We start from the raw sequence: 26,692 nt of genomic DNA, 5'->3' as shown, positions 1-26,692 counted from the left end.
GACCGTGCCCGGAATTGGGTTTGGCACATTGATTGGCGCAGAGATAGTAGTAACACAGAGTTGGTAATAACACAGAAAAATAATAATACAACAACAACAACAAAATAATGCAGAGAAGTACAACAGAACACGAGCGATATAACAGAACAAGAGTAATACAACATTTGCAGTAGCGCAGTTACAGTTCCATCAGGAGTTACAGTGTGTAGCAGAGGGTATTGAAGCTAGTACAACTAGGCCAGCAGTAAGCAGGCAAGCAAGCAAGAGCAGCCGCAGCTAAAGTCGGGTCTTAGGCCGTAGATGGCAGCAGGGTGGGGGGGTTAGAGGCGTGAGAAGAGTTCAAGAGTCTAACGGCTGTGGGAAAGAAAGTGTTCATGCGCCTGGTGGTCTTAGCAGGGATGGACCGAAACCTCCGGCCCAGTTTGAGTCGGCTGAAAGACCTGTGACCAGGGTGAGAGGGGTCGCCCACAATTTTCAGTGCTCTATTACGCAGTCTGGTGTTATAGATGAGATCTAGAGGGGGGAGGGGTTTTCCGATAATCCTCTCCGCTGAGCTGATGACCCTCTGGAGTTTATATCTGTCGCTGGCGGTGCAGCTGGCAAACCAGACCAGAATGGATGAGCAGAGGACCGACTCGATTGTAGCTGAGTAGAAGGACCTCAGAAGTTCATGGGCCATGCCGAACTTCTTTAGTTGGCGAAGGAAGAAGAGTCTTTGTTGCGCTTTCCTCTGGGTTGCGGTAGTGTTTGCCCTCCAGGTCAGGTCATCAGAGATGGTTGTTCCCAGAAGGCGTACACTGGGAACCCTAGCGACCTCAGTGCCCTCAATGTATAACGGGGGAGGGACGCTGGCGTGCTTCCTGAAATCAATGACCATCTCCACTGTTTTGGCTGTGTTGAGAACCAGCCCGTTCTCGCTACACCAATTGCAGATTCTGTCCACCTCCTTGCGGTAAGCCTGCTCGTCGTTCTCACTGATGAGGCCAATAATTGTGGTGTCGTCCGCAAATTTGATGATTTTGACAGAGTCCTCTGCGGATATACAGTTATTCGTGTATAGAGAGAACAGGAATGGTGACAAGACACAGCCTTGAGGGGCTCCAGTATTGGTTAGTCTGGGTCTGGAGGATATGTCACCTAGATTAACAACCTGGGACCTGTTCGAGAGGAAGTCTACGATCCAGAGACCAAGGGTTGGATGGACATTTAGCTCTGTGAGGTTGTCGTGCAGAATCCGGGGACAGATCGTATTAAAGGCTGAGCTGAAGTCCAGGAGGAGAATTCTAGCGTATGAGTTCGGCCTGTCGAGGTGGTCGGTGATAAACTCCAGGCCGATGTTAATGGCATCGTCTGTGGACCTGTTTGCCCTATATGCGAACTGGAGAGGATCCAGTCGGTCCAGGGTAGCGTACTTGAGCAGCGGCAGGACAGCTCTTTCAAAGGTCTTCATGACCACTGATGTTAAGGCCAGGGGCGTAGCAATAGGGGGTGCAGAGGTAGCGACCGCATCGGGGCCCTTGGGCCAGAGGGGCCCCGAAGGGCCCTCCCTTAACTACAGTATTAGCTCTCTATTGGTCCTGTGCTGGTAATAATCACTTCTATAGATACTTTGAATAGTGGTAACCATTAACAAACTGTTCCCCATCCCCTTCTTGCACCTTTGACACTGTAGTTGCCATTGGCAGGTTTTGGTGCGCCGTATCAATTGTTATGTATAGTGGTTGGGGGGGCCCCATTGTAAAACTTGCATCGGGGCCCACAGCTCCTTAGCTACGCCACTGGTTAAGGCCACAGGCCTGAAGTTATTTAAGTCAGAAGCGCCAAGCTTTTTCGGGACAGGAATGATGATAGAGTCCTTGAAGCAGGTAGGGACTTTCCCTTCGGTGAGGGACCTGGTGAAGATAGAGGTCAGGACGGGGGCCAGCTGACGTGAGCAGGACTTCAGACATGCAGGTGACACACCGTCAGGGCCGGATGCTTTCCTGGCGTTCACGGAGGACAACAGGTGCAGGACATCGGCCTCGGATACTGTCGGGGACGGGCCTGTGCTCCAGCTGGGTTCCAAGCTCTCAGGGGAAGAGGGGCGGGCAGAAGGGGTCGGCAGCTCCCCAGAGGTACCCGGAGCCTCAAACCTGCAATAAAAGTTGCTGAGATCCTCGGCTAGCTTGGGGCAGGGAGTAGCCTGTTGGGGTGGGGGCTTATAGCCGGTGGCAGCCTTCAGGCCCTTCCAGACAGCCCGAGGTTCGTTTGAGCGGAGATTGTTCTGAATCCTTTCAGCATAGGACCGTTTAGCGGTGCGCAGTTCCTTGTTGAGGGAGTTCCTTGCCGCTCTGAAGTCCTCCAGGGAGCCAGACTTGTGGGCGACTTCCTTACGTTTCCGCAGTTGGCGCAGCTTGCTTGAGAACCACGGTTTGTCGTTAGGGTAGATCTTAAAGGACTTGGTGGGTACACAGGATTCCTCACAGAAGCTGATGTAGGATGAGACCGCATCGGCCCACTCATCTAGGTCGGGTGATTCCAGCGCCTTCCAGTCCGTGCAGTCAAAACACGCCTGGAGTTGGAGTTTGGCTTCGTTAGACCACACTTTAGTGGACTTCAGGACTGGTTTCGCTGACTCCAGGCGCCGTCTGTAGGTTGGAACCAGATGGATGAGGCAGTGATCAGAGGAACCGACAGCTGCCCACGAGACGGCCTTGTAGGCGTCCTTTAGAGGCGTATAACAGTGGTCTAGAGTGCTAGCGTTTCTGGTGGGGCAGACCACGTGCTGGTGGTAGCGTGGAAGCTCGCGCCGGAGGTTGGCTTTGTTGAAGTCGCCCATAATGATAAACAGAGAGTCAGGAAGGGACGTCTCCCACTGCATGATGATGTCGCTGAGGTCCCGTTGAGCAGATTTGACGTCGGCATCGGGGGGAATGTACACGCCCCCGATGACGTAGGAGGTGAACTCCCTGGGTGAGTATGAAGGCTTGCAATTGATGAGTAGTAGTTCGAGGTTCGGGGTGCACTTTTTGGCTAGTAGTGACGTGCTTGGACTCCATACAGAGCTAACATAGAAACAGATTCCCCCACCTTTCTTTTTCCCCGAGAGGGAGGGATCGCGGTCTGCCCGTATAATGTTGAAGCCTGGGAGGAGGAGGGCGTTGTCTGGGATGTCCTCCTGCAGCCACGTTTCCGTGAAGCAGATGACTGGGGTATTGTTGCCGAGCTCCCTTTTGTTACTGATAAGGCGAAGTTCATCCAGCTTGTTGGGGAGTGAGCGGACGTTCGCCAGGAGGGCCGAGGGAATGGCTGAGCGCAGACCCCTTTTTCTCAGCCTCACAAGAGCACCTGCGCGGCAACCCCTACGGCGCTGACCAGAATGGGCTGGTGGGTCGGAGTGGGTGATTTTCTGGATGTGGTTCCAGACGGAGCTGTAAAGAAGGCCACCCTCAGGGAGGGCACAGCAGTTGGATTCCCAGAGGGTGAGCTGCGACCTGGTGTACGTAGTGCGAGGCATGAGGTGTGGTGAAGGGGGGTAATGGGCAGCCATATCGATGTGGGGCACTCTGATGTGGGGAGGGGCAACCGCCAGTGGGTAAGCAGGGTGGCCGCAATGAGGGCACCAGCAGACAGAGAGGGCAGCGGGCCGACAGGCAATGGACACCCTCCAAGAGGCAAGGTGGCAGAGAGGGCAGCAAGCAGGCAAGGTGACAGAGGGGGCAGCGGCAGGTAATGGTTGGCAGTGGTGGAGAGGGGTAGCAGCAGAGTACCTTGGGGGATCATTGAAGTCTCCTGGTGCCAGGAGCCCAGTCAGGTGATAGTAGGGGACAGCCTATGATTCCTGGAACTGCAGGTCAGCGGGAGCAGGAGGGAGCAGCAGTTGACCCGTGGAGAGACCAAGGGAGCTAGATGGCGGGGCCCCCACGTGGTGAGCAAGGTTGTGTTGCGGAGCACCTCTGATTTCCCGGATCTCGTTGGCGGTGTGGTGCAGCCCTACATTAAGCCCTATGGGACTTTGCGCGCGCGCTCGCGCGCGTACGCGCAGAAACTTCGGGCGAGTTAGAGCACAAAGCGGTGATAACTTTGCTGGTGCAAAGGTTATCACGCCTAAAGTCTTTTAGGCGTGATAACTGAGTTATCACCGCTTTGTGAATCGAGCCCCGTCTGAGTCAGGACTGAGTCAGCCACTTACATACCTGATATTTAACTCTTTCAGGCAGAGAAAGAAAAAAAGGAACACAGCATAGTTATTAGTGTGCTTGGCACTGTACATACACATGTCTATCTCATCATGTCACTTCAGGTATCCTTTAAAAGGAAATAAATATGGCAGCCTCCATATGTCTCTCACTACAGTTCTCCTTTAAGGGCTCGCTGCAGGGCCATACAACTCAGCACACAAGTGATCCCCCCCTTTTCTGCCCACCAACAGAGCTTTCTGATCCTTGGTCTGCATGTTTATTTATTTTTTGATTTGTTTATTTATCATTATTATTTAAATAAATTTTACCTTTTTTATATTTAATTTCTCAGCCCTCCCCCCACCAGCCAATCACACTGATAACAGCTGTCATAGGCATCAGCCTATGACAGCCGATCACTCCTGTGCGTCCTATGGGGAAAGCCGTGTCACACGGCTGTTTCCAGTACAGCGTTGCCTATGATCGCAATGCTGTACACTGTAAATAGATGGTTTTTTCACCGTCTAACAGTCTCCAAGCAGTGATCAGCAAGCGGAGATGTGCATGCATCGGCGCGCATGATCGCCTGCTAAATATGCCTCCAGGACTGCACTCCGATCTACGTTAGGTGGTCCTGGGGGCTGGGGCTGCCGCCGCATCCACGCCAATTCGCGTGGAGTGGTCGTTAAAACGTTAACATTGACTTTCTCAAAAACTACATGGTCTTTTTGGAAAAAAATGGATCTTGTTCCCACTGCCCTCCTTTACATACCCTGCAAATTTGGTGTTTCTAGCACGTACCGGGGCTTTGCTATTAACCACTAACTACGGTATATATATATTGGAAGTCGTAATTACAACTCGCAATTTCGCATACAACGTATATTTCAGACTCGTAGACGATTCAATTCGTAACTCAGATTGCGGTTGAATTGAAAGCGCATGAAGTCGTAATCGAAACTACTTGAAGTCGAAACTGGCCCCTTGTGAGCATCCCTAGAGGTACCCCAGATCTCCCAGAATCCTAGCAATGCATCTGACTGTAACTATGTTTGGCGTTAGGTTTTAAGAAATTCTGAGCTGTGGACTATTATAATGAGCAAAGAATGTTTGTAACACTGTATTTTTTTTGTTATAAAGTCAAGATGGAAAAGTTCTATCAATCCCCAAGCTGACATTTTATGCATAAATTATACTTTGTTTTTGTTGTGTTGTGAAAAATAAATATCATATTGAGAAATGCAGTTTCAGATATATAACTAAGAGAGCAGCCAAACACTGACAGGCTCAATTACAATTGCAGCATAGCTAAGCATAAATCACTGACCAGTCTAATAACAGCCTAGACAAGCTACATCTCTGCAGGTGTGCCTCCAGTAGCAGAATACAGGGGTCACGGTGCAGAGCTGACGAGGACTATGGATCTGATCATGGGGAATACTGGCAAGTAATAAAACAATACAATTCCCACTTACAGCAAAACAGTACAAAGCTTACCATAAACATTCCAGAAGAAAGTACACATGGGCACCAGCTGTAGTTTGCAAGCTTTACTCCAATAGTTGTTGCATCAAAACATTTGACAGTGAAACGTTGTATACATCAAACATTTCCTGGGTCACTGCATTGCACATAGAGACAAGATGGCCAACAATTGTTTCACCCTACCTGCACATCAACGCGGACCCATTCAGCTCCATGGTGGGGAGAAAAGCTCACCGCCATTCCAGGGGGCGTGACTTATAAGCAGCCAACTCCTCCTTGTGGTAGGGCGGGATCTGCCACGCTCCGCACAATGCTGGAACTGGCGTGCATCTCTCAATGGAGCGCACCACCAGTATTTCCGGTAAAGTCATTTCCCTTGTATGTATCACCGCTATAGAAACTACTTGCGGTTGCGTAGCAACGGACACATAAGCGCCGCGCCACTGCCTTCCCCCCATGTCAGGGAAAGTGAGGGAGATCATAAATAGAAATTGGCAAATACTTGAACAAGATAAAAAATTGACACCCAGAGTAATGGGAGGACCCAGGGCCGGATTTACCATAAGGCACTGTAGGTACGTGCCTACAGGCGCCTGATGATGGAAAAGCAGCTCACTCCCCTCCTTGAGCGCCTCCCTCCCTCCTTCCCTATGCAGAGTCCTGATGAGAGTGTAAATGAGAGGTTACTCACCTAGGTCATTGACAAGATTCCATTCCATTGACAAGATCTCCCTTCAGTCAGGTGCACCCCTAGCTACTTAAAACTGAGGTTTATCTAGCTACCTGATATTTGGGGGCACCTCTAGCTACTTATTATTGATAGTACTTCTGGCGCCCTAATGCTAAGGGGCACCTCTAACTACCTATGATGGGTAAGGGAAGTAAGGGAGAAGTAACAGCTGGGCCAGCAAGCACAACTGCAGTGTGGTTCAGTGGGGGTTTGCAGGTTCATGGAGGACGAAGTCTAGGGTGCCAGGACATCTGTGCCTATAGGCTCCTTTGAGGTAAATTCAGGCCTGGGAGGACCATTAATGTCCTACAGGTGGGGTAATACTTTGGGGTCTATGGTGACCCGCAGTGAGTATTTACAGCATGGTTGAGTCCCTTAGCAATAGGGTGTTTTCCCTGTGGGAACTTCCCTACATGTAGTTCTGTTTTAAGAATAAACAGCATACAACTATTGGAGTAAAGCTTGCAAACTACAGCTGGTGCCCACGTGTACTTTATTCTGGAATGTTTATGGCATGCAAGTTTCTTTACGTGGAGGCACAGTTTGAATAGCAAGGCACAATAGTGAAAGTTAAAGACTGTTGCATGTGTTGTCTCCCCTGACTTGATTGCGGAGGATGTCCTTTCTCTTATTACTACAAACAGTACAAAGCTTAGTAGTCAATCCCAGAAAACAATTCAGCTAAAATAATAATAATGAAAAAAACTTGCTAATTCTATAGATTACACTTTGTACAAAGATAAGGGTACAATGGTTAATTTGCATATATTCAGCAGTAATGCACTGGGAGACATCTCAAGCTCACTCCAACCTGAATTATCACAAATTCTTTCTGTTTTAAGAAAGCAAACTTTTGTTTTCTACAAAAATTAGGAAATTAGGAAGCAGAAAAATAATTTTTCCTACAGGAAAAAATAATGAGGTAAGACAGAATTTGTCAATCTACATACTAAGAGGCCTATTTTTTAAAGATGTCTATCAGCTGATTGCCGGAAAAATGATTTAAAGTTATTATTTTAAATGTATTAAGTGTTAGTTATTTTGTTGAAACAGTGTTATTTGGAAAACATTTATGAATTAGGCAATCAGATTAAAGCATAATATCGGTCAAAATTTAGGCTACTTCCATACTATGCAATGTTGTATGGCAATACGATAGCAGCACAACAGTGATGAAAAGTAGCAGTGTGCATTAGTGTGGCATTGTTATGCGACGCTTTTAAAGTGAAACATTACGTGCAATCCTCTGGTGGATGCACAGCATGCTGCATGTCAGGGGTGTAATAATTACAGTGAAGCATTCAGTGCAATCCTCTGGTGAACGCACAGCATGTTAAATGCCAGGGGCGTAATAATTACCCCCACATGGGATCCGACTGCCGGGGGGGGGGGGGGGGGGAGGGCTGCGGGAAGTCCTATAGGTGCCAAACCCAATTCCAGACACTACCTAGTCATGCTTGGTGAATGAAGATGATTCTGATTCTTTTCATTGTCTTTTCACCACTCTGGGAAACACTGTGGCACAGCAGTGTATACTGTGAGAATCCTGCTCAGCAAAACATAAAAGAGCATGTGGGTGACCTCCCAATCTGCAGGGGTTCATCTAAGCAGCAAGGGTGGTTTGGGTGCAGTGTGAACTATAATCCCATACTTACCCTAGCCTTTTACATGAGATTACAGTCATGAGATTACAGTAGTAAATTCTCTTTTGCCAACTGCTTAAATCATGAAGGGAGGAAACAGTTAAACAAAATTAAAAACTTGTCTGACAGCTATTGTTCACCATGATAAGGAAAAGTGAAAATACCATGTGCCTCCACTCCACGTCAGTATAATTCAATCAAATCAGACAAGCATACACGTTTATGACCATGCTGGCCAACATACGTGCATCTAGGTGATTTAATCATGCCTGCACAACAAACTGTCTTCCCATAACAAGGTCACCTTTATAATAACAACACAGTAGTTGGGGTGTCGGGACACCCTGGAAAAAAGAGACAAAACTAAAATCGGGAGCCCAAATGGTGTAGTATGTCAGTAACACTGAAAACTATATTATTATTATTATTATTATTTATTGTATTTATAAAGCGCCAACATATTACACAGCGCTGGACAATAAATATATACAATGATACAAGGATCATAGACATAACAAGGTTATACAACATAGAACAAAGTTATACAAGGCTAACAGTACAAGATACATGATCATGCGATATGGGCTGGTTAGGTAGGCCCAGTAATACAAGTACAGGCTGTCATAGGACAGGAGTACATGATCCTGTAGATTACAGTAGGGAATGGGGGACCCTGCCAGAGGCTTACAATCTATATAATGATAAAAGAGGTACTACTACTCACAAAGGTGGGTTGCAACCGACTACAGGAAACAGGTGGAGATAATGAACCCGTCTCCACTCAGGGTGTCCAAGACTGGGACTGGTGGTGCTCGCTTCTTCTTTGAAGGACAATAATGGCTTTAAACATGGTCCGTTTTTGAGGGGTGTGACTAAGCACAATGAGGGTAAAGAAGCACCCAGGGGTTTATAAAATTGAGTTAAAAACAACAGTAAAAACGATAAATGAGGTGGTTTACCTCAATAAGGACATTCCCATAGGAAAAAAGAGAATTTTGTTTTTGCACAGGCAAAGTGCTTCACGGGTCTAAGCCCGCTTCCTCAGTGTTAGGCTATGAGGATACAGATGCTGTTGACCGCCCCACTGTGATACGGACTACCCAAGCACAGAGTCTAAGTGACGACAGGTCTTCACCCACACCCCCTTGAGGGGAGTGCAGGACTTCACTGCCTAATGCCCACCAGGTTGCGCTTAAGGTAATCCCACAGTGGTTTGGAGAACAGATGATGTCTCGATGAGGAGAGCCAGAAACAGAGGGTACTCGTAGTCATGGCTGGAGCAGAAGGTTAGGGCAGGTGGAATACTGGAAGGTCAAAGACAGGCTGGAGATCAGGACAGGCAGCAGACAGACATAAACGATGGACTAGCCAAGGGTCAGGACGGGCAGCAATCAAGAGTAGTCGAGGTCACAAGCAAACAGTCAATACCAGGAATCACGACCAGAATATATATTTCAAAGTTCACAAGGCACACGCTGTAAGAACTAACAGCACTGCTCTTGAGGGCAGGGCTTAAATAGAGGACTAGGCGCCAACAATAACGCCTGCGCCTGTGCGTAGTGAGCCAAACAGGGGCAGCAATAAAGCCCAGCGTGCCCGCCCGGGAAGCGCCCCAAGCATACTGGCTCTACATACTCTACTAGGCTCTACATAGTCTGGCACTCTTATTGGCCTGAGGAAGCGGGCTTAGACCCGTGAAGCGCGTTGCCTCTGCAAAAATAAAAATCTTTTTTTTCCTATGAGAATGTCCTTATTGTGGTAAGCCACCTCATTTATTGTGTTTACTGTTGTTTTTAACTCAAATTTATAAACCCCTGGGTGCTTCTTTACCCTCATTGGCCTCAATTCACTAAGCTTTATCAAACACTTTATCAAACGTTTGATAATTTACCTCATGGGAAAAAAAATCTAATTTTGAATTCACTAAGGTGTTATATTTATCAAATGTTTTAATGATAAAACGTTCAATAAATCTATAACACCTTAGTGAATTCAAAATAAGAATTTATCCATGAGGTAAATGATCACACATTTGATAAAGTGTTTGATAAAGCTTAGTGAATTGAGGCCATTGTGTTTATAATAACAAGCTAGTGTTTTGTTTAGTTTTGTAATAGTCACTGTACAAGTGGATCCAGCATGAGCCAAATCTCTGAGCAGTCTCAGAGTTCATAGTTTATAGCTTTAGTTTCATTCCAATGATTCTTCCTCATTGAAAAAAAAGACTAATAAAAAAAAAATCACATATAAAAGAATAAACAATGCTCACTTATCCACCAATGCTGGGCACTTTACAGCTCATAGTCCTACTGGCAAGTTCACTATAATGACATCCAGCAAACAAGTATATACATCATCAATCAGTACTCAAATTCTGCAAAAAGTCCCTGGGTTATGGCCAGTATATTGAAAAAAATGTATGACAGGTGTTGCACTCCTGATACTCAGGCTTCAATCCTATATGCAATTAAACCCCTTTTCAGGGTAGCGCTTACCAGATTGTAGGGTCTTAGCAGAACAACAGGGTTTTCGGGGTGTATGGCCTCCCGTCGCCCCTCAGGCCAGAAGCTCCTCCGTGCAGTGCCCTTCTGGTGGTCATTGCTTAAAGTCAAGGCTGTGCAGCTGCCTTCCTAGGGATGGCCGTTTTGTTGTGGAAAGAAGCAAAAAGTAGAAGACCATCTTCTAATAGTGTGAACCTGTTTTTATTCAGTGTAATAAGCAATTAAAAATTACTAAAAGGTGGCGTGGTAGGGTATACAAGTAAAGATTTTTTTTTACTTCTTTTTATTGTGCAGCCATCTTTAGCATTAAAATCCAAGTTGTTTCGATGCTTATGAGTCTCTTTAATTAAATAAATATATAAAACACCATCCTAAACCTGTACATATCCCAGTTGATCCAGGGTAAGGCAAGAAAACCTTACAAGGCCTGGGCCAATTAGCTTTAAAGGGAAAAATTCCTTCCCGACTCCAGATGACAGTCAGGTAAATCCCTGAATCAACTTTTCCAAGAATTACCTAAAAATTATAGCCGTGGATGCCCTTCAATGCAAGGAAAGCGTCCAAACCCTCTTTAAATGCAGATATACAGTAGAGTTTGTCATAATTACTTCCTGAGGTAAAATGTTCCAGATTTTAACCACTCTCACTGTGAAGGACTTCTTTCTAAATAGATGGCAAACACTTTTTTCCTCCACATGCAAATCATGTCCCCTTGTCCGTCGTACAACTCTAGGGACAAAAAGTTAATCTGCCAAGTTTTTGTATTGCCCTCTGATATATCATACATGTTAATTAGGTCACCTCTCAGTCGCCTTTTTCCAAGCTAAATAAGCCCAGTTTGTCCAACCTTTCTTGGTAAGTGAGATCTTCCATCCCTCTGATTAATTTAGTTGCCCGTCTTTGTACCTGTTGCAGAAGGTCAATGTCCTTTCTATAGTGTGGTGCCCAAAACTGTATTCCATACTCAGATGTGGCCTCCCAAGTGATTTATACAGAGGGAGTAGTATAATAACATCTCAAGATATTATTTCCCTTTTTATGCATCCCAGAATTTTATTTGCTTTAACTACCACTGTTTGGCATTGTATACGATTACCTAACTTGTTATCAACCAGTATTTCTAAGTCCTTCTCCAAGTCTGATGTTCCCAGCTGTATGCCATTTATTGTATATTGTGATCTACCATTGGTACGTCCAAGGTGCATGACTTTACACTTATCAACATTAAATTTAATCTGCCACGTGCCTTCCCTTATGGCCACGTTGTCAAAGTCCTGTTAAGACCCTACAATCCGGTGAGTGCTACCCTGAAGGGGGTTTTCAATGCATATAGGATTGAAGCCTGAGTATCAAGAGCACAAAACCTGTCATACACTTTAAAAAAGAAAAAATCAACCAAACAACCACACTTAAAGGGAACCAGAGAGGATGAACTATACATACCTGGGGCTTCCTCCAGCCCCATACGCACGGATCGCTCCCACACTGCCATCCTCCGCTGCCTGGATCCACCGCCACCGGGTCCCGTCATTGCCGCGAGTCGGCCAGTCGGCCGGCGGACGCGGCCAATTCTCCGCATCACAGGGTGCTCTTTCCATACAGATACGCATGTGGCTGCCTACTGCGCAGCCGCATGCGTACATGTATGGAGGGAGCCCCTGTGATGCGGACAATTGGCCGCGTCCGCCGGAAGTGACGGGCCCGGTACCGGCGGATCCAGGAAGCTGAGGACGGCGGCGTGGGAGCGATTCAGGCTTTGCCTTTGCCTTTTTTCACCCCTCGTTCCTCTCTGGTTCACTTTAAAGAGGAACTGTAACCAAGGATTGAACTTCATCCCACTCAGTAGCTGATACCTCTTTTCCCATGATAAATATGTACCTTTCCTCAAATAGATCATCAGGGCAGGGGGCTCTGTGGCTGATATTGTGGTGAAACATCTCCCACAGTGTGATGTCAGGACCTAGGTCCTGACAGTTTACTGTCTGTGAACCTAGTTGCATTGTGGGAAATAACGACTGTTTCGAACTGCCAAGCAACTAGTATATCCCTGCATGCATATGTATATCTATGAAAAACAACCTTTTAGCCTATCACATTGTTAGGGGATGTGTCTAAAAATAATGACTGTTGGTGCTGTCTGTTTTTTTATGTCTGCCAGTAGTAAAGATGATTATGTACAGGATGATTGTGTTTCAAACAATATAAACAAATTACATGGTGAATAGCAATCATTTCTTGATCTCTCTTCTATTTTTTAACTTCTCACTTTGCATTGTATTGGTTTATTTTTTTTTCCCCTTTTCGCTAAAGTTTCTCTTTAAGGGCCTGTTAACAAACAAACAAACAAACAAACAAACAAACAGGGAAATAAATAATCTGCAGGGTTTTCTTTATTTTGCATTTTTTAAAATATGCCATTTTTAGAGTTATAACAGGTGTTATAACCTGGGCATCTGGCAGTGAAAGCTGGAGAACTGATACCCCTAGATTAGTGATCATGCACTCGATTCTCTGGCAATAATGGATGGAGAATTAGTGGTGAGCTATTCATGGACTGGTAATTATTCCAGCCCACCATTATCATCAAAGTGCTGATTACAGTGCAGTTCACCACCACTATCAAAATGAAAATCACAACGATAAACATTCTGTCAGGTCTAATCATTATTAGTAAATGTGGCTATCATCAAAAAGTGTATTTAGTGGTAGTTTGGATAGTAGTAGTAGGCTGACCCCCACTTTCATAAAAGTGGCAATACAAAAATAGTTTCAGAAGAAATGCAAGGAGGGTGCGGAAAACAAAGTGGCGTTGATTCCTGACCACCTGATCACTGTGAGCGAATCACAGGGATCAGGAAGTGTAAGGTAATCAAAAAAGCCTGTCAGCCCAGAAGACGTTAAAATTGTGCAAGTGCAACGTATTTCAGTGTGCACCTTGATTGACTAACAGTATGTGTCTGTGTGTCACTGTAAAAGTAATTCAGTTGAAAGGGTTAACAACAGGGTATTACTAATCCTTTATGTACAGACATAATCAAACTCAGGCACTGAGTGCTAATGCAGGGTTTAGTAAACACGTGTACAAGGCAACAGGACTTCTCCAAAGCAGCCCCTAATCTATGGAATTCCTTCCCTCCATCATGCTCCCCCCCACCTTCAACTCATTCAAGCAGGCCTTAAAGACCCATCTGTTCACCATTGCTTACCCACCATCTCCATAGCTCCAACCCCCTTCCTTGGATATTCTACTCCCCCTTATATGTCCCTCTTCCCCACTCCTTAGATCATAAGTTTATTTGGCAGGGCTCTCCTCTCCGTGTGCTCTTCTCTGCCACCACATGGGCTCAGTGACTCGTCTGCTATATTTATCCCAACATTGCAAGTTGTGCACCATTGTTTATTGTTACATACCTATTTTGCGTACCATTGTTTATCCCAGTAATGTCACTGTGTAACATTGTTTAATCTTGTAATGTCTCCCCTATCTTGTGCACAGCATGGCATATTATGTTGATACTTTATAAAGTTAAATAATAAAAACAGCAACAGTGAATGTAAACTCTCTGTTGCTATGCCTCTGTCTTTATCTGTCTCTATCAGCAGGGGCGTAGCAATAGGGGTTGCAGAGGTAGCGACCGCATCGGGGCCCTTGGGCCAGAGGGGCCCCGAAGGGCCCTGCCTCAATTACAGTATTACCTCTCTATTACTCCTGTGCTCAGAATAATCACTTCTATAGATACATTGAATAGTGGTAATCATTAACAAGCTGTTCCCCATCCCCTTCTTGCACCTCTGACACTGTAGTTGCCATTGGTAGGTTTTGGTGCACCGTATCAATTGTTATGTATAGAGTGCTTGGGGGGCCCCATTGTAAAACTTGCATCGGGGCCCATAGCTCCTTAGCTACGCCACTGTCTATCAGAGACAATCAATGGTATGCCAGGTTTTCCAGCTTGATGAAAATATTGTTATGCATATGCAGCTTGGGAACTGGGCCAATCCAAATTGGCAGCAAGTGCATTAATCAGGCTGTTTACAAACTACAACAACATATACATCAAGTCAGGAAAATGTTCATCCTATTGATCATCTCTGCTCCAACTACGCTTATAATTGGAAAAGGTACTTTTCTTTATTCATGAAAGACAGTGCACAAACATAATAAAGACAAAAGCAGCCAGTGTATTTTCAGCAATTTAGGTAATGTTTTGTTATGTTTAAAACATATTCATGGATTGATCAGTTTTCAGAACTTTTGACCTGCAGAAGTAAATGAGACTGATTTATACTGTAGATGGAAGACGAAATGAGCATCTGATTGGTTGGCACAGAGATCATTGTCCCACCTGAAAACTTCTTAAAACTATTCATCAGTTCAGACTTGTGTCAAACCTGCATATGTGAAGCATAAAAAAGTTATATACTTGAATGCATAACAGTTTTTTTTCCCCTAGAAATTAATAGGTGCTTGTAGGAGTTGTGGACATGATTACAAACTCAACTTTACCTAAAGCCCTAGTTCAGCATACCATTGCATATACAGTAGTAGTAAATCTGCATTAATTTAGCAATGCACAACATTTAGTGCATTGCAGTTATGTAGAGTAGCTCAATAATTTCCTATTGAGATGACACTGGTATTTTATTGTACACATAGCTGTCCGAACTCCTCCCCTTCAATCCAATTCCATCTTCACCTGCATAAGTTACACACACACAATCTTGACTGGCTAATTTTACCACCTCCATATAGTATGAGAGCTTACCTACACTATCTGTTCAAAGAAATAAAAATCTATTGGTCCTAATACCACATGGAAGTGGTAAAATTGGCCAATGGCCAATAAAGATTGGATGAGTGCATGCATCTATAGTAAAAAAAACAAATACAGGGACTGTTCTCCCATCCACTCCCTTTGCTGAGACAACTCTTTGTAGTCAGCACTGCAGCAATATAGCTGAGCAGAGTTATTCCTATGTCTTCTGCTTCATGTGTTTCAATATGTTGTGTCCTGCACCCCACTATGGGCTCGATTCACAAAGCGGTGCTAACCCAGTTAGAGACTTTAGGCATGATAACCATTGCACCACGCTGGTGAAAAGCTAGTTTAGGTGTGATAAGTTTAGGCATGATAAGTTTAAGTGTGATAAGTTTAGGCATGATAAGTTTAGATAAGTTTAGATCGCTTGCAAAGTCCCGCACGCAAAGCAGCGCCATTAAACTTTATACAAAGTGCACCAGACTTTGCTAGCGTAAAACTTTTGATCAGCTGTGCACTGCGGTGCTAACGCAGTTGGCGCTTAAACTTATCATGCCTAAACTTATCACACCTAAACTTAACATGCCTAAACTTATCACACCTAAACTTATCACACCTAAATTTATCATGCCTAAACTGAGTTTAGGCATGATAAAGGGCTTTTCACCAGCGTGCTAACTGTTAGCACCGCTTTGTGAATCAGGCCCTATGTATCTTTATAAAAGGGTTAAATAAAAGATCAGTGAGTTTCTTGTTGCTGGCAGGGCAGGTTGATGAGAGGTACACATTCCTTTTATGAACACAATAAGTAAGATGTGGCTTTCCACATTAAATACCTTACATTTTAATATAAAATAAAGTTAAATACCTCATTGCACACTGAGCAGGGAGGACCTGTACATGCAGAGCTGGCAACAAAGAGGTAATCTCTCTCAGCACTAAAATGAAGTGGGCAGGGTCCAATGATTTGGTATGTGCTAAGGAAACAACCCATATTCTTCTTGCAGTAAGTAACTCCAATAGCCAATCCACCAGGCATTTAAAATCTATATATATATAAAGTTCAAGTGTCCCTGCGTCTGTCCCTGTGTCAGTGTTTTGCGCTACTGTGCATGTCAAGCACTGACAGCCGTTGGAACAGGACGCAGGGCGGGCAGGTGCGGCGGCCGGCTGAGCGGGCGAGCGGGTGTGCCCATGGGCCGGTGCGGCAGGGTGGCCGAGTGGGCGGACGGGTGTGCGTGGCGGGTGGGAGCACGCACGCGTTGGTGACAGACCTAGAACCCGTTTTCAAACGGGCTTAGGTCAGCTAGTAATATAATAAATTACTGCAAAAACTACAGACTTTGTATGCATTGTTAGTTAATGGTTCAATCTTTTCTACTGTGTGTGGCCAGTGCCTTGAGCTCCTCATAGTTTCCTGCTGTGCTGTGTCACTCACTGGTTCCTTGGCAGTGGGAGCACTGTTGGGCAAATTATATCCATGTTTCTGCTTTAATTGTGGTGTTGATGACATCAATAGGCTGCACCCGGTACATACATACAGAGCACACTAACTGAAGTAAAGAACACAGGAGCACCTTTGGTCACCCCTCAAGCAGAAGTACATCATGACTGATACTTGCTAGTACTGAATGAGGTGAGGAGCCAGATCAGTGTTGAAGAGGCAAGGTGGATGGGTGAGGGGACATGCCTGTGCCACCTGGATACTGGCTGGTGTTGAGCAGGTGGTGAGGTTTTGGGGATTCAGCACTTTAATGCATATAGTCTGGTGTTGTCCTAAGGTGCCATCTCTTTGGGATAAGGTGCTCTCTCTTGTGCGAGTTGACCTAGGAATCTCAATCACTAAAGACCCCAATTTATTTCTCCTTGGTGTAAAGCCACTGGAATTAAAATATGCTTAGCATAAACTGATCCAGTTTATTGCCCTTGCAACTAAATTACACAAAGCCCACCTATGGCTTCAACCAGACTTGCATTTTAGACAAGTTACTGACAGAATTAACTACATAATCTAATGTGAATGTCTTAATGCGCGTGTGGCAGATTCCTCTGATCACTTCTGCAAGGTGTGGCAACCTTGGTTGGATAAAGTATGTTCCAAGGGTGTTTCCAGTCTTGTTCTATAAACTGCGTTGGACCCTTTTTTGGCAGGTATTATTGCTTGCCCCTTGCTTACTGATATACTGCTAGTGTATGCACAGGCATCATCAGTGGGTGCTATTTGGTCACCTTACCTGTCCAATTTCTGTTTCTGAATCGCTGAACACCCCCCGCTTCAGCCGTTAGACCCCCCGCTTCAGCCTATGAGAGCTGATCGCTCTCCTGTGTCCCAGGGGGACACCCGTGTCACACGGCTGTCCCTAGTACAGTGCTGCCTTAGATCACAGCGTTGTACTATATTAATAGACGTCGGTTTTACCGTCTAACAGTCTCCTAGCGGCAATCGCCACTGGGAGACTGCTGTCTTCCAAGCGGAGATGCAGACGCATTGGCATGCGCGATCTCCTGCTAGCCCCACTGAAAGCCGTTCTGGCCAAACGGCATGGAGCATACCTGGGGCTGCCGCCGCATTCACGCCAATTGGCGTGGAGTGCTCGGCAAGCAGTTAAAGAGACACTGAAGCAAAAAAAAATGATATAATGATTTGTATGTGTGGTACAGCTAAGAAATAAAACATTAGGAGCAGAGACACAAGACTAATATTGTTTCCAGTACAGGAAGAGTTAAGAAACTCCAGTTGTTATCTATGCAAAAGAGCCATTAAGCTCCACGACTTTCAGTCTCAGACAGCTCTGTCTTCTGCAGCTTATTATCTCAAGTGTCTGTGACTATATATTTTTTTTCCTGCAGAGGACAATTCAAAAGTTCACTAGCCTGCTCTGTAAAATCATTTAGAATGCTGAGTAGTGTGTAAACTGCAAATATTATAGAATGATGCAATGTTATAAAAAAAAAAAAAAAACCCCTATATAACTGAAAATAAAAATGAGAATATGTTGTTTGCTACTGATGTTCTAATAATTATCCATACTACACAACCAATTCATTATATCATTTTTTTTTTGCTTCAGTGTCATTTTAATGGCCCAAAAACGTGTTCTTGTAATTTTGTCGTATCATTCGCATTTTTGATACTGTATGACCATGGTGTTTTCAATTCTGCTATTTTCAATAAAAGTCTTCGAAGTTTTGGGGAATTCCTACCATTTATGCACCTTCTTAGTGTACATTAGCAGTTTACACTTAGTGCTTTGTGACTTTTTTCATACTTCTGAATACTATACTCTGAATGTTGGACTGGAGGCTTAGCAAGTAATCACTGATCCCCTAAGAAGAACTTGCCTGTAGGGCATCCTGATCTGAGTTGTATTTGACCAGAGCCTCTGGTAAGCCTCTAGGTAATAGGTATAACACTGATGGCACGTTCTGGAGCATTTAGACTGTGACAATAATTATAGCATATAGATTACATTAATTGCCTGGCTCTCAGAAAAATTTGCTTACCTTTGACTTCTTGTCCAAGTGGCAGGGGTTCAGAGAACAGGAAATGCACTGAAATCTCTCCAATAGGAATAATGGCAGTAAAAAAGTACTTCTAGCATTGTGGAAATTTTTTTTTTAATTAAATAATTTTTCATTAATAATTTTAAAATTAAGTAAAAGAAAACATCCGTTACTTCCTTTATTGGCTACAGTGCCACTGAGAATAGGAGGTGAGAGTAAATCATTCCATTTTAACAAAGACCATGATAAAAATCTTGCAGATTCATAGAGTAAATATAAGATGGCTTCATAGAGAACAACAGAGTCTTGTTATCAGTCACCAGGCCAGGAAAGTTTGCTCTTGTAATTTAAGAGACATCTTTTCTGCATTTGGAAATTGACACTGAGGCCCCATTTACACTTAATCAGTTGGTACCTGTTTTTTTTCCTTCTCCTTAGCAGTGCATTGTGAAAAAGATTTCAGTTAAAACGCGTTAAGTGTGAACTGAGCCGTAGGAAAACATGGGCATTACTTTGAAAATCAGTTTTATAACTGAGAGCAACTGAGAAGTTTACACTTCTAGGACAGGAAAGATAGACATAAGCTGTGCACACAAACATTTCCTGTTGATTGGAACATGGACGATTCTTTCATGCAGTGTGCTCACAGATCAAAGATAATTAATTACTGATTCACATCCAAGTTTAATAGAGCGGTGTACTCTAACAGACAGAGAAGTTGCGACATGTTTCATATTTTAGCATATAACTGATGAATCAAGTTGTACCTGCGATGACATAGTCATCAGACTTATTGTTCCAGGGCTCACATCGGGTAGGCAGATAGTAAATATGTTATGCATTGTCTAAGGTGTGGCAACTCCATTTTCCACCTGGACATCAGGCAGGAAAAAGATCTGATATACGTATATGATTTATGTACTGACTGGGTACTATCACACTTGAACCACCTGTATCAAACAACACAAGAATATCAGCTGTGTCTTTCTCTGTGATTAATATGATGATGTCACATAAAAAAGTAAGTACTAACATTACAGGCAGTGGTGGACAAAGCCAGCAGTGGGCCCCTGTGCGGAATACATGAAAGGGGGTCCCAAGCAAGTGGCCATGGCCATAACAAACCATGGTTGGATCTAAATAGTGGTAATGCCAATAACATAAAAGCAGGGGCGTAACTGGGTTATATAGAGCATATGGCAAACACTGAAATTGTGCCACCCCTCCGAGCCCCCTTTTTCTTTAAAAACAGCATCCTCTCTTGAATACATCTGTTATGGTTGCCTGTGTTTTTTGGCTCGGAATATTGCTGAAGTTACTTTTTTGGAATGCTCTCTTCTTATTTCATCTCTGTCCCAAGGTTGCTAACTCATCCCTTTAAATGCTGACACATCTAAGTTATACAGGTTCTGGGGCTTCTCACAGATAATCAGTGCCTAAACTGCATCTAACTAGCCACAAGACATGTATAATTCATAAGCGTCCGTATTTAAAGGGATGAGTTGGCAACACTGCTCTGTCCTCTTTTCTAACACTAAGCCAAGTGCACCCTACATACATAAGTTAAGTAGCCATCTTCCCCAGATAAAAGGATTAATCTGATCTGAGGTCCGAGTGACAGGGAGGCATGGGGGCGCAGCACAGGAGGAGACATGGTGTCCATGGCACAAGCCATGCCTGCACCCCTCTAGATACGCCTCTGCATAAAAGTACATGAACCTGGGGTAAATTCTGTTGGCAATGTATTAATGTAGCACATATTTTATACTTGTGTTTATGACTGGGCTACAAGCAAGTATCACTGTTACTCATAGGTTACTGAGAAAAATACATACAGAAGAGCCTATGTCTCTGAATAAAGTGGACTTTTATACAAGTAGTGCTGTACCCTCTTTTGGTGACGCTTCTGATTTCCCTGCAGATGTCTTTGCATCACATTTCTGAAAACATGGCAAAAACTGCGGTATGTGGGTAAAAGGCATTAGACCTGTCTGTGTGCCCGTTTGCTGCACAAATTTGTGCTTTTCTAATGTTTTCCATGTCCTCTGTACTGGTGTCATAATTGTTTTTCAAGTTTTTGACATGGCTTTGCTCCTTTTGTATTGTTTACCTGGTTATAGATATTTGTATATTATTTGTACACTAGTGGCCTTAGCCCATTTAAAAGCCGGCTAGGTCTGTCACAACTCCACTGCATGCACCCGCCGCACGCGCGTGTGCCCGCTGCGTGCACGGCCGCCCTTTTCTAACCCCGTCCTCCCTCAGCCCTCCTCAGTGTCTCTGTCCCTCCCTGCACATGCGCAGTAGCGCAAAACATGGGACACACACACAGGAAGTGCAGGGACGCAGAGACACTTGAACATTATTATATAGGATTGTTTAGGATTAGGTTTTTGCTTAGGGCCTGTTCAGACTATGCGCGTTCCTAGCCGTTTTCAGGGAACACGTACGGGTACCAAAAACGCATAGAAACGGCTCCTAATGCTTTTGAATGGGCTAGTTCACATGTATGCGTATGAGACGCATACGTTTCTTATCCGCATTGCTGCATGCAGTTCTGTGCGTCACGCATAGAAACGGACGCAATGAAAGTCTATGGACGCGTATCAAAAACGCGTACTATTGCGTTTTTAGCGTACGTTTCCCTCTGCGGTTCCCATAATTCTTTTTTTTCCCCTGGGTCACGTGTGTGTGCAAAACGCATTAGAAAACGCATTAGAACGCAAGAAAAACGCGTTTCTTTGATTTTATACGCGTGCTTCATACGCTGACAGTCTGAACAGGCCCTTATTAGTGTTGGATTGGTTTCACTTATGTGTTTATTGCTAGTCATTGTTTCACTTGTTTTTATTTGCCAGTACATTTTATTAAACACTGTTTGTTATTGTACCGGTTTCTTATGTGTTAGTATAAGGTACAGAGTAAAACTGGTCACCACTAGTTCCTTTGCCCGGGGAGGCTGGTAACAAGAGGCAATCAACAGTGGAGGCCGACCCACCCATGTAGGAGGGCTACTTCAGGTCAAATCTAATTTTTAGCTTCAGTAGCCTTAATGCCAATCATCAGCATTGAGACAAATCTCCCACCACACATTTATTAAATAAATTAGGTCAACATAAAAAAAAGAAAAACATACCGTATTTTGGTTTCTTAATTTATTTCTCAGTTTGCAAGTAATTTATCATTGTATTCCCTTACTGTAAAAATAAATATCATACTGAAGAGTGAAGTTACAGATATGTCAATAAATAAAAGAGCAGCCAAACACACTGACAGACTCAATTACAGCATAGTATACATAAATCACTGACCAGTCTAATAACAGCCTAGACAAGCTACATCCCTGCAGGTGTGCTTCCAGTAGCAGAATACAGGGGTGCAGAGCTGACGAGGACTATGGATCCTATCATGTAGAAAGCATTGATGTGTAGTGGATATTACTGGCAAGTAATAAAATAATAAAATTCTTATCTACAGCAATACAGTACAATGCTCAGTAGTAAATTCCAGAACACAATGCAAGTACAAAATACAAATAAAATAGGGAAAGTAGTACTGTTGGGAGTTCATCTTTCTGTTCATTATATAAATTATACAATATGCTTTGTACAAAAATAAAACTGTTCTAATAAGTTTATTAATTATTAATAAATATTTTAATATAAATAGTCTTTGTTATAGTTCATCCTTGGGATTGATATTCAATTCTTCACTTCTTCCGTGTGTGGGGCCTTCATGATCCAGTGTCCGGATGACTTCATCTGCCTGAAGCCTCTCCTTGGGATAGAATCAACAAGTTACATCATGCAAAATTGGATATTATGTACAAAAGTGTAACAATATAATACAAAAAAATTTCTGAATTAACATAGGTTTTTTTAGTTTTTTTTTTATTTGTAAACATAATTTTGACCACAATTTAACCACTTCACCTCCAAGGGTTTTTCCCCTTAAAACCAGAGCAAGTTTCACCTTTCAGCGCTCCTTTAACTTTATTACTACTTATCACACCGAAACAATCTACAGTAGTAAGGAAAAGTATGTGAACCCTTTGGAATTGTATGGATTCCTGCACAAATTGGTCATAAAATGTGATCTGGTCTTCAACTAAGTCACAACAATAGACAATCACTATCTGCTTAAACTAATCCCACACAAATAATTAAATGTTTCCATGGTTTTATTGAACACACCATGTAAACATTCACAGTGCAGGTGGAAAAAGTATGTGAACTCTTGGATTTAAAGGATACGTCCAGGGAAAAGAAAAAACAGAAATCCACTTACCTGGGGCTTCCTCCAGCCCCTGGCAACCATCCTGCGCCCTCACTGCAGCTCCAGTGGCTCCCGGACCTCGTCAGGTCGGCATACGGGTTGGCTTCCTCTGTGCTTCACCGCTACACAGCTGACATCATCAGTGCTGCACTGCGCAGGCGCAGAACTACTGCACCTGCGCAGTGCAGGGCTGATGATGACAGAGGTGGATCGGTGGAGCGCAGAAGGAGCCGATCCGGAAGCCAACCTGGCGAGGTCAGCTTCTGCAGCGGAGAAGACCGGTAGCCACCGGAGCTGCGGCGAGGCCACATGACGGCTGCCAGGGGGCTGGAGGAAGCCCCAGGTAAGTGGATTTTAGTTTTTTATTTTCCCTGGACGTATGCTTTAATAACTGGTTGAACCTCCTTTGGCAGCAATAACTTCAAACAAACGTTACATGTCCTTAAGGGCCCTTTTCCACCTGCAGTCGCTAGCGTTCACGCTGAACGCTAGCGATTGCTGAATCGCAAAACCGGCGATTCCCCGACGTTTTGCGGCCACGATTTTGCTATGCTATGCACTGCATAGCAAAATCGCGGCAAATATCGCTCCGCCGCGCGTTCGCGTTCAGGTAAAAAACGAATCGCGGTAGTGGAAATGACCTACTGCGATTCCTATGTTAAAAAGCAAACCGTAGCGATTGTAAAATCGCTAGCGGTTTGCGACTTTGCGATTCAGCCAGCGCAAACGCGCTGGTGGAAAAGGGCCCTAAGGGGGCCTTGAGTTTTTCTTCATAGCCAAATCAGCTTGTCGGTTGGTCCAGATCAGTTTGTCATTTGGAATTCTACTGTCTGGGTTCTCAGCATGCTGGATGTGTACCCCAGGGGGGCTTCTGATGGGTTTAAGGTATACTTGGGCTCGATACAGTTCATAAAATATACACAAAACTAAATATGGACTTCAGTTAAATAAAACAAGGAATGCCTGGAAATCACATACACAATTAAGACGTGATCTTTTGAGTCTTTTCCTTGGTGATATTTTCCCAAATTGTACATAAAATGCCTTTTAAACCACTGGCAAGCAAGGCAATATTTAAAATAATTTTGATAGTACCTTTGCACATACTTTTTGGTACTCAATTGCAAAGTGCTGGACATGTATTTTAAATACAAGATGAAAAATTATCTGCTAAGAAAAAACTCAGGAGATAAATTGTACATAGGCCACAGTGAGCCCAATCCAATTCACTTTTTCTCCTAAGTTGTCTGCTTGGAGATAATTTTCATCTCCCGTTTAAAATAACTTTTCAGCACTCTGCAACTGATAAAGTACCAAAAACGATGTGAAAAGCGCTGTCAAAGTTGGTCTGAGAATTTTCTTGCTTGCTGAAGGCTTAAAAAGCATTTTTTATTAATTTGGTGTTAAAATATCATGTTAAAGAAAACTTAGGAAACAAAGTGAGTTGAATAAGGGCCAGTGTTAATAGAGATACTCCTACATATCTGAGGAGGTTGCTTGGCATGTGCAGGCTTCAATAAAGGTGTACATACTAAAACACTCTTCTGCAAGACAGCCTCTGTGCACAAGACATTTGCTCAACTTATCTTATCTGGCCACTAACATGAGATGAGCGTCATGGGTCATGCATGGTGCAGTCATAGAAAGTCATGCTGCAGCACACACCTGCTGACCAAATGACCTCAGGGATTTCAGAGAGAGAGAGATAGAAAGAGTGTGTGTGTGTGTGTGTGTGTGTGTGTGCGTGCGTGCGTGCGTGCGTGCGTGCGTGCGTGCGTGCGTGCGTGCGTGCGTGTGTGTGTGTGTGTGTGTGTGTGTGTGTGTGTTGATATTGGGGCTGTGAGACTCACCACTTCTCTGTACAATGGATCCAATGTAAACCAAAGTGCTACAGCACATCTCTGTCCTTTGGTTACAGCCTTAACTCCATGAGGATTCTCCCCTCCTGAAGAGAACCCAACCAAACGGCCACATTTAGGCTTTATGGCAGCCTTGAGAAACAGAAACAACATGTTATACTTCTTGCACATTGTGGCTTAGTAGACCTAATGTACTAAGACAATTCCAGAGACATCCAAACATCTTCAGCAGGGACCTGGCATGTTCTCTAAAGGTGACCTAACATTGGAAGGCTACAAGGTGTGGATCAGCCTTTTTGACTTTCATTTCTTAGGGTATTAAAATGGTGTTTATCATCTCTGTAAAAGCACTTTCAGGTATAGTCAATGCTTCCCAGCACAGTACACAGAGATACAGTAACTGTACATACCAGACACACAGTATTGTTATTTACACAAATATCCACCAGAGGGAGACAGAGAATGATTTTTCAGTATGCAGTGACATTATTGCTGTATAACCATTTCATATTTGTATGTCACAAATTATGGATATTACAAATAATCAATTTAAAATAAGAACACAAAATGGCTTGGATCTAGGGGAGGCTCAGTTTAGGAATACATGAAATAAGCAGTTGTTGCATATAGTGCATATAGAACATACATGGTAGTAATTCATACATATATTTTCATGCTTTCACTGACTGAGTATGCACACATCCCTGAACCAGAATAAACCCTGTGAGCAGCCCTTTTGTCATCCCAGGCAAGAAAACCAGTGTCAATCCCCCCCCCCCCCCCCCCCCAAAAAAAAAAAAAATATATAGTGAACTCTCAAGACATTCTGAAGTGAAATGTATGGGTCAATATCAGATAGCTCCGTCTAACACATCTTTCAACAAGAAAATGAGCCAAAACACTCAGCTAAAAGCAGTAATATTGACTAAGAACAATATTTAAGACGATTGAAGTTGCCTTACATAAGCCCTGACTAAAATTCTTTGGAATATCTATGTAAAGAGAAGTGCAGTCTGAAGAAGGAAGTGTCCAGACCTGACACCGTTGCTGCAACGTGCTCAGGAAAAGTGGGCCTAATTTATTGTTGTCAGATGCAGAAGTCTCGGAATTTCCACTGTGTCCGATTTCCGGACACTGTAAGTGTGTAAAATCTACATTAGATGTGACAAAAAACACAATGAAAATCGTTGGGCTGTTTTCACCAAATGTGAGCAATTGCACATGTGTGTGCCCATACAGAAAAATAATGCCTGAAGTGTTTTTCCAGACAACGCATGCATGCCTCCTCCTACGGCACATGCGTTAGAGATGGTTGTAGGTTCTTTTCTTTGTGCATGTTACCAGCAAATTTGTCCAGATTTATATGGATAGATACACAACACAACTAAATGCTGACCTCTATTGAATAACTTACAAATGATGTAAGCAATGTGTGCAATAAACACTGGCTTTGCTTATGTTTGTGACTTTACAGTAATTCTCACTAATGGACTGTTATGCTGGTGCAGCATTTCTTCCACAGTATCTATTTCTACACTTAGCAGAAGAGACACCAAGAGAAAAAGACATAGAACAGATTTACCGTGACAGTTTTGGCATCCATTTCAGTGAACACAAATTCCCCGCCATCAAAATCCCCATTGAGATACAAAAGTGCACTGTAAAAAGACAAAACAACATCAGTGTTCCATCATGCAGGAGTTCACGTTCATGTGAACCTTCTTCACACACATGGAGACACAAACAATATATAGCCCACAGGAATCTAAACATCT

The 26,692-nt window shown here is 43.8% G+C and overlaps 1 protein-coding gene across 1 annotated transcript in view; it reads right to left on the bottom strand.

Annotated features, from left to right (window-relative positions):
* Positions 1-21,923: 21,923 nt before the first annotated feature.
* Positions 21,924-26,692, bottom strand: part of P3H2 (prolyl 3-hydroxylase 2) — a 216,715-nt gene continuing 211,946 nt past the window's right edge. The window contains exons 13-15 of the mRNA XM_068281207.1: positions 26,500-26,575; positions 24,909-25,049; positions 21,924-22,560 (exon numbers count right to left, since the gene is read on the bottom strand). Of these exons, the coding sequence (XP_068137308.1) occupies positions 22,459-22,560; positions 24,909-25,049; positions 26,500-26,575 (319 nt within the window). The 3' untranslated portion in view covers positions 21,924-22,458. The remainder of the gene's footprint in view (positions 22,561-24,908; positions 25,050-26,499; positions 26,576-26,692) is intronic.

Source organism: Hyperolius riggenbachi, chromosome 4, assembly GCF_040937935.1.
Source record: "Hyperolius riggenbachi isolate aHypRig1 chromosome 4, aHypRig1.pri, whole genome shotgun sequence".
In the NCBI taxonomy this organism is placed as follows: Eukaryota; Metazoa; Chordata; class Amphibia; order Anura; family Hyperoliidae; genus Hyperolius; species Hyperolius riggenbachi.
The sequence above is the reverse complement of the archived record's forward strand: the minus strand, read 5'-3'. Positions and strand labels throughout refer to the sequence as shown.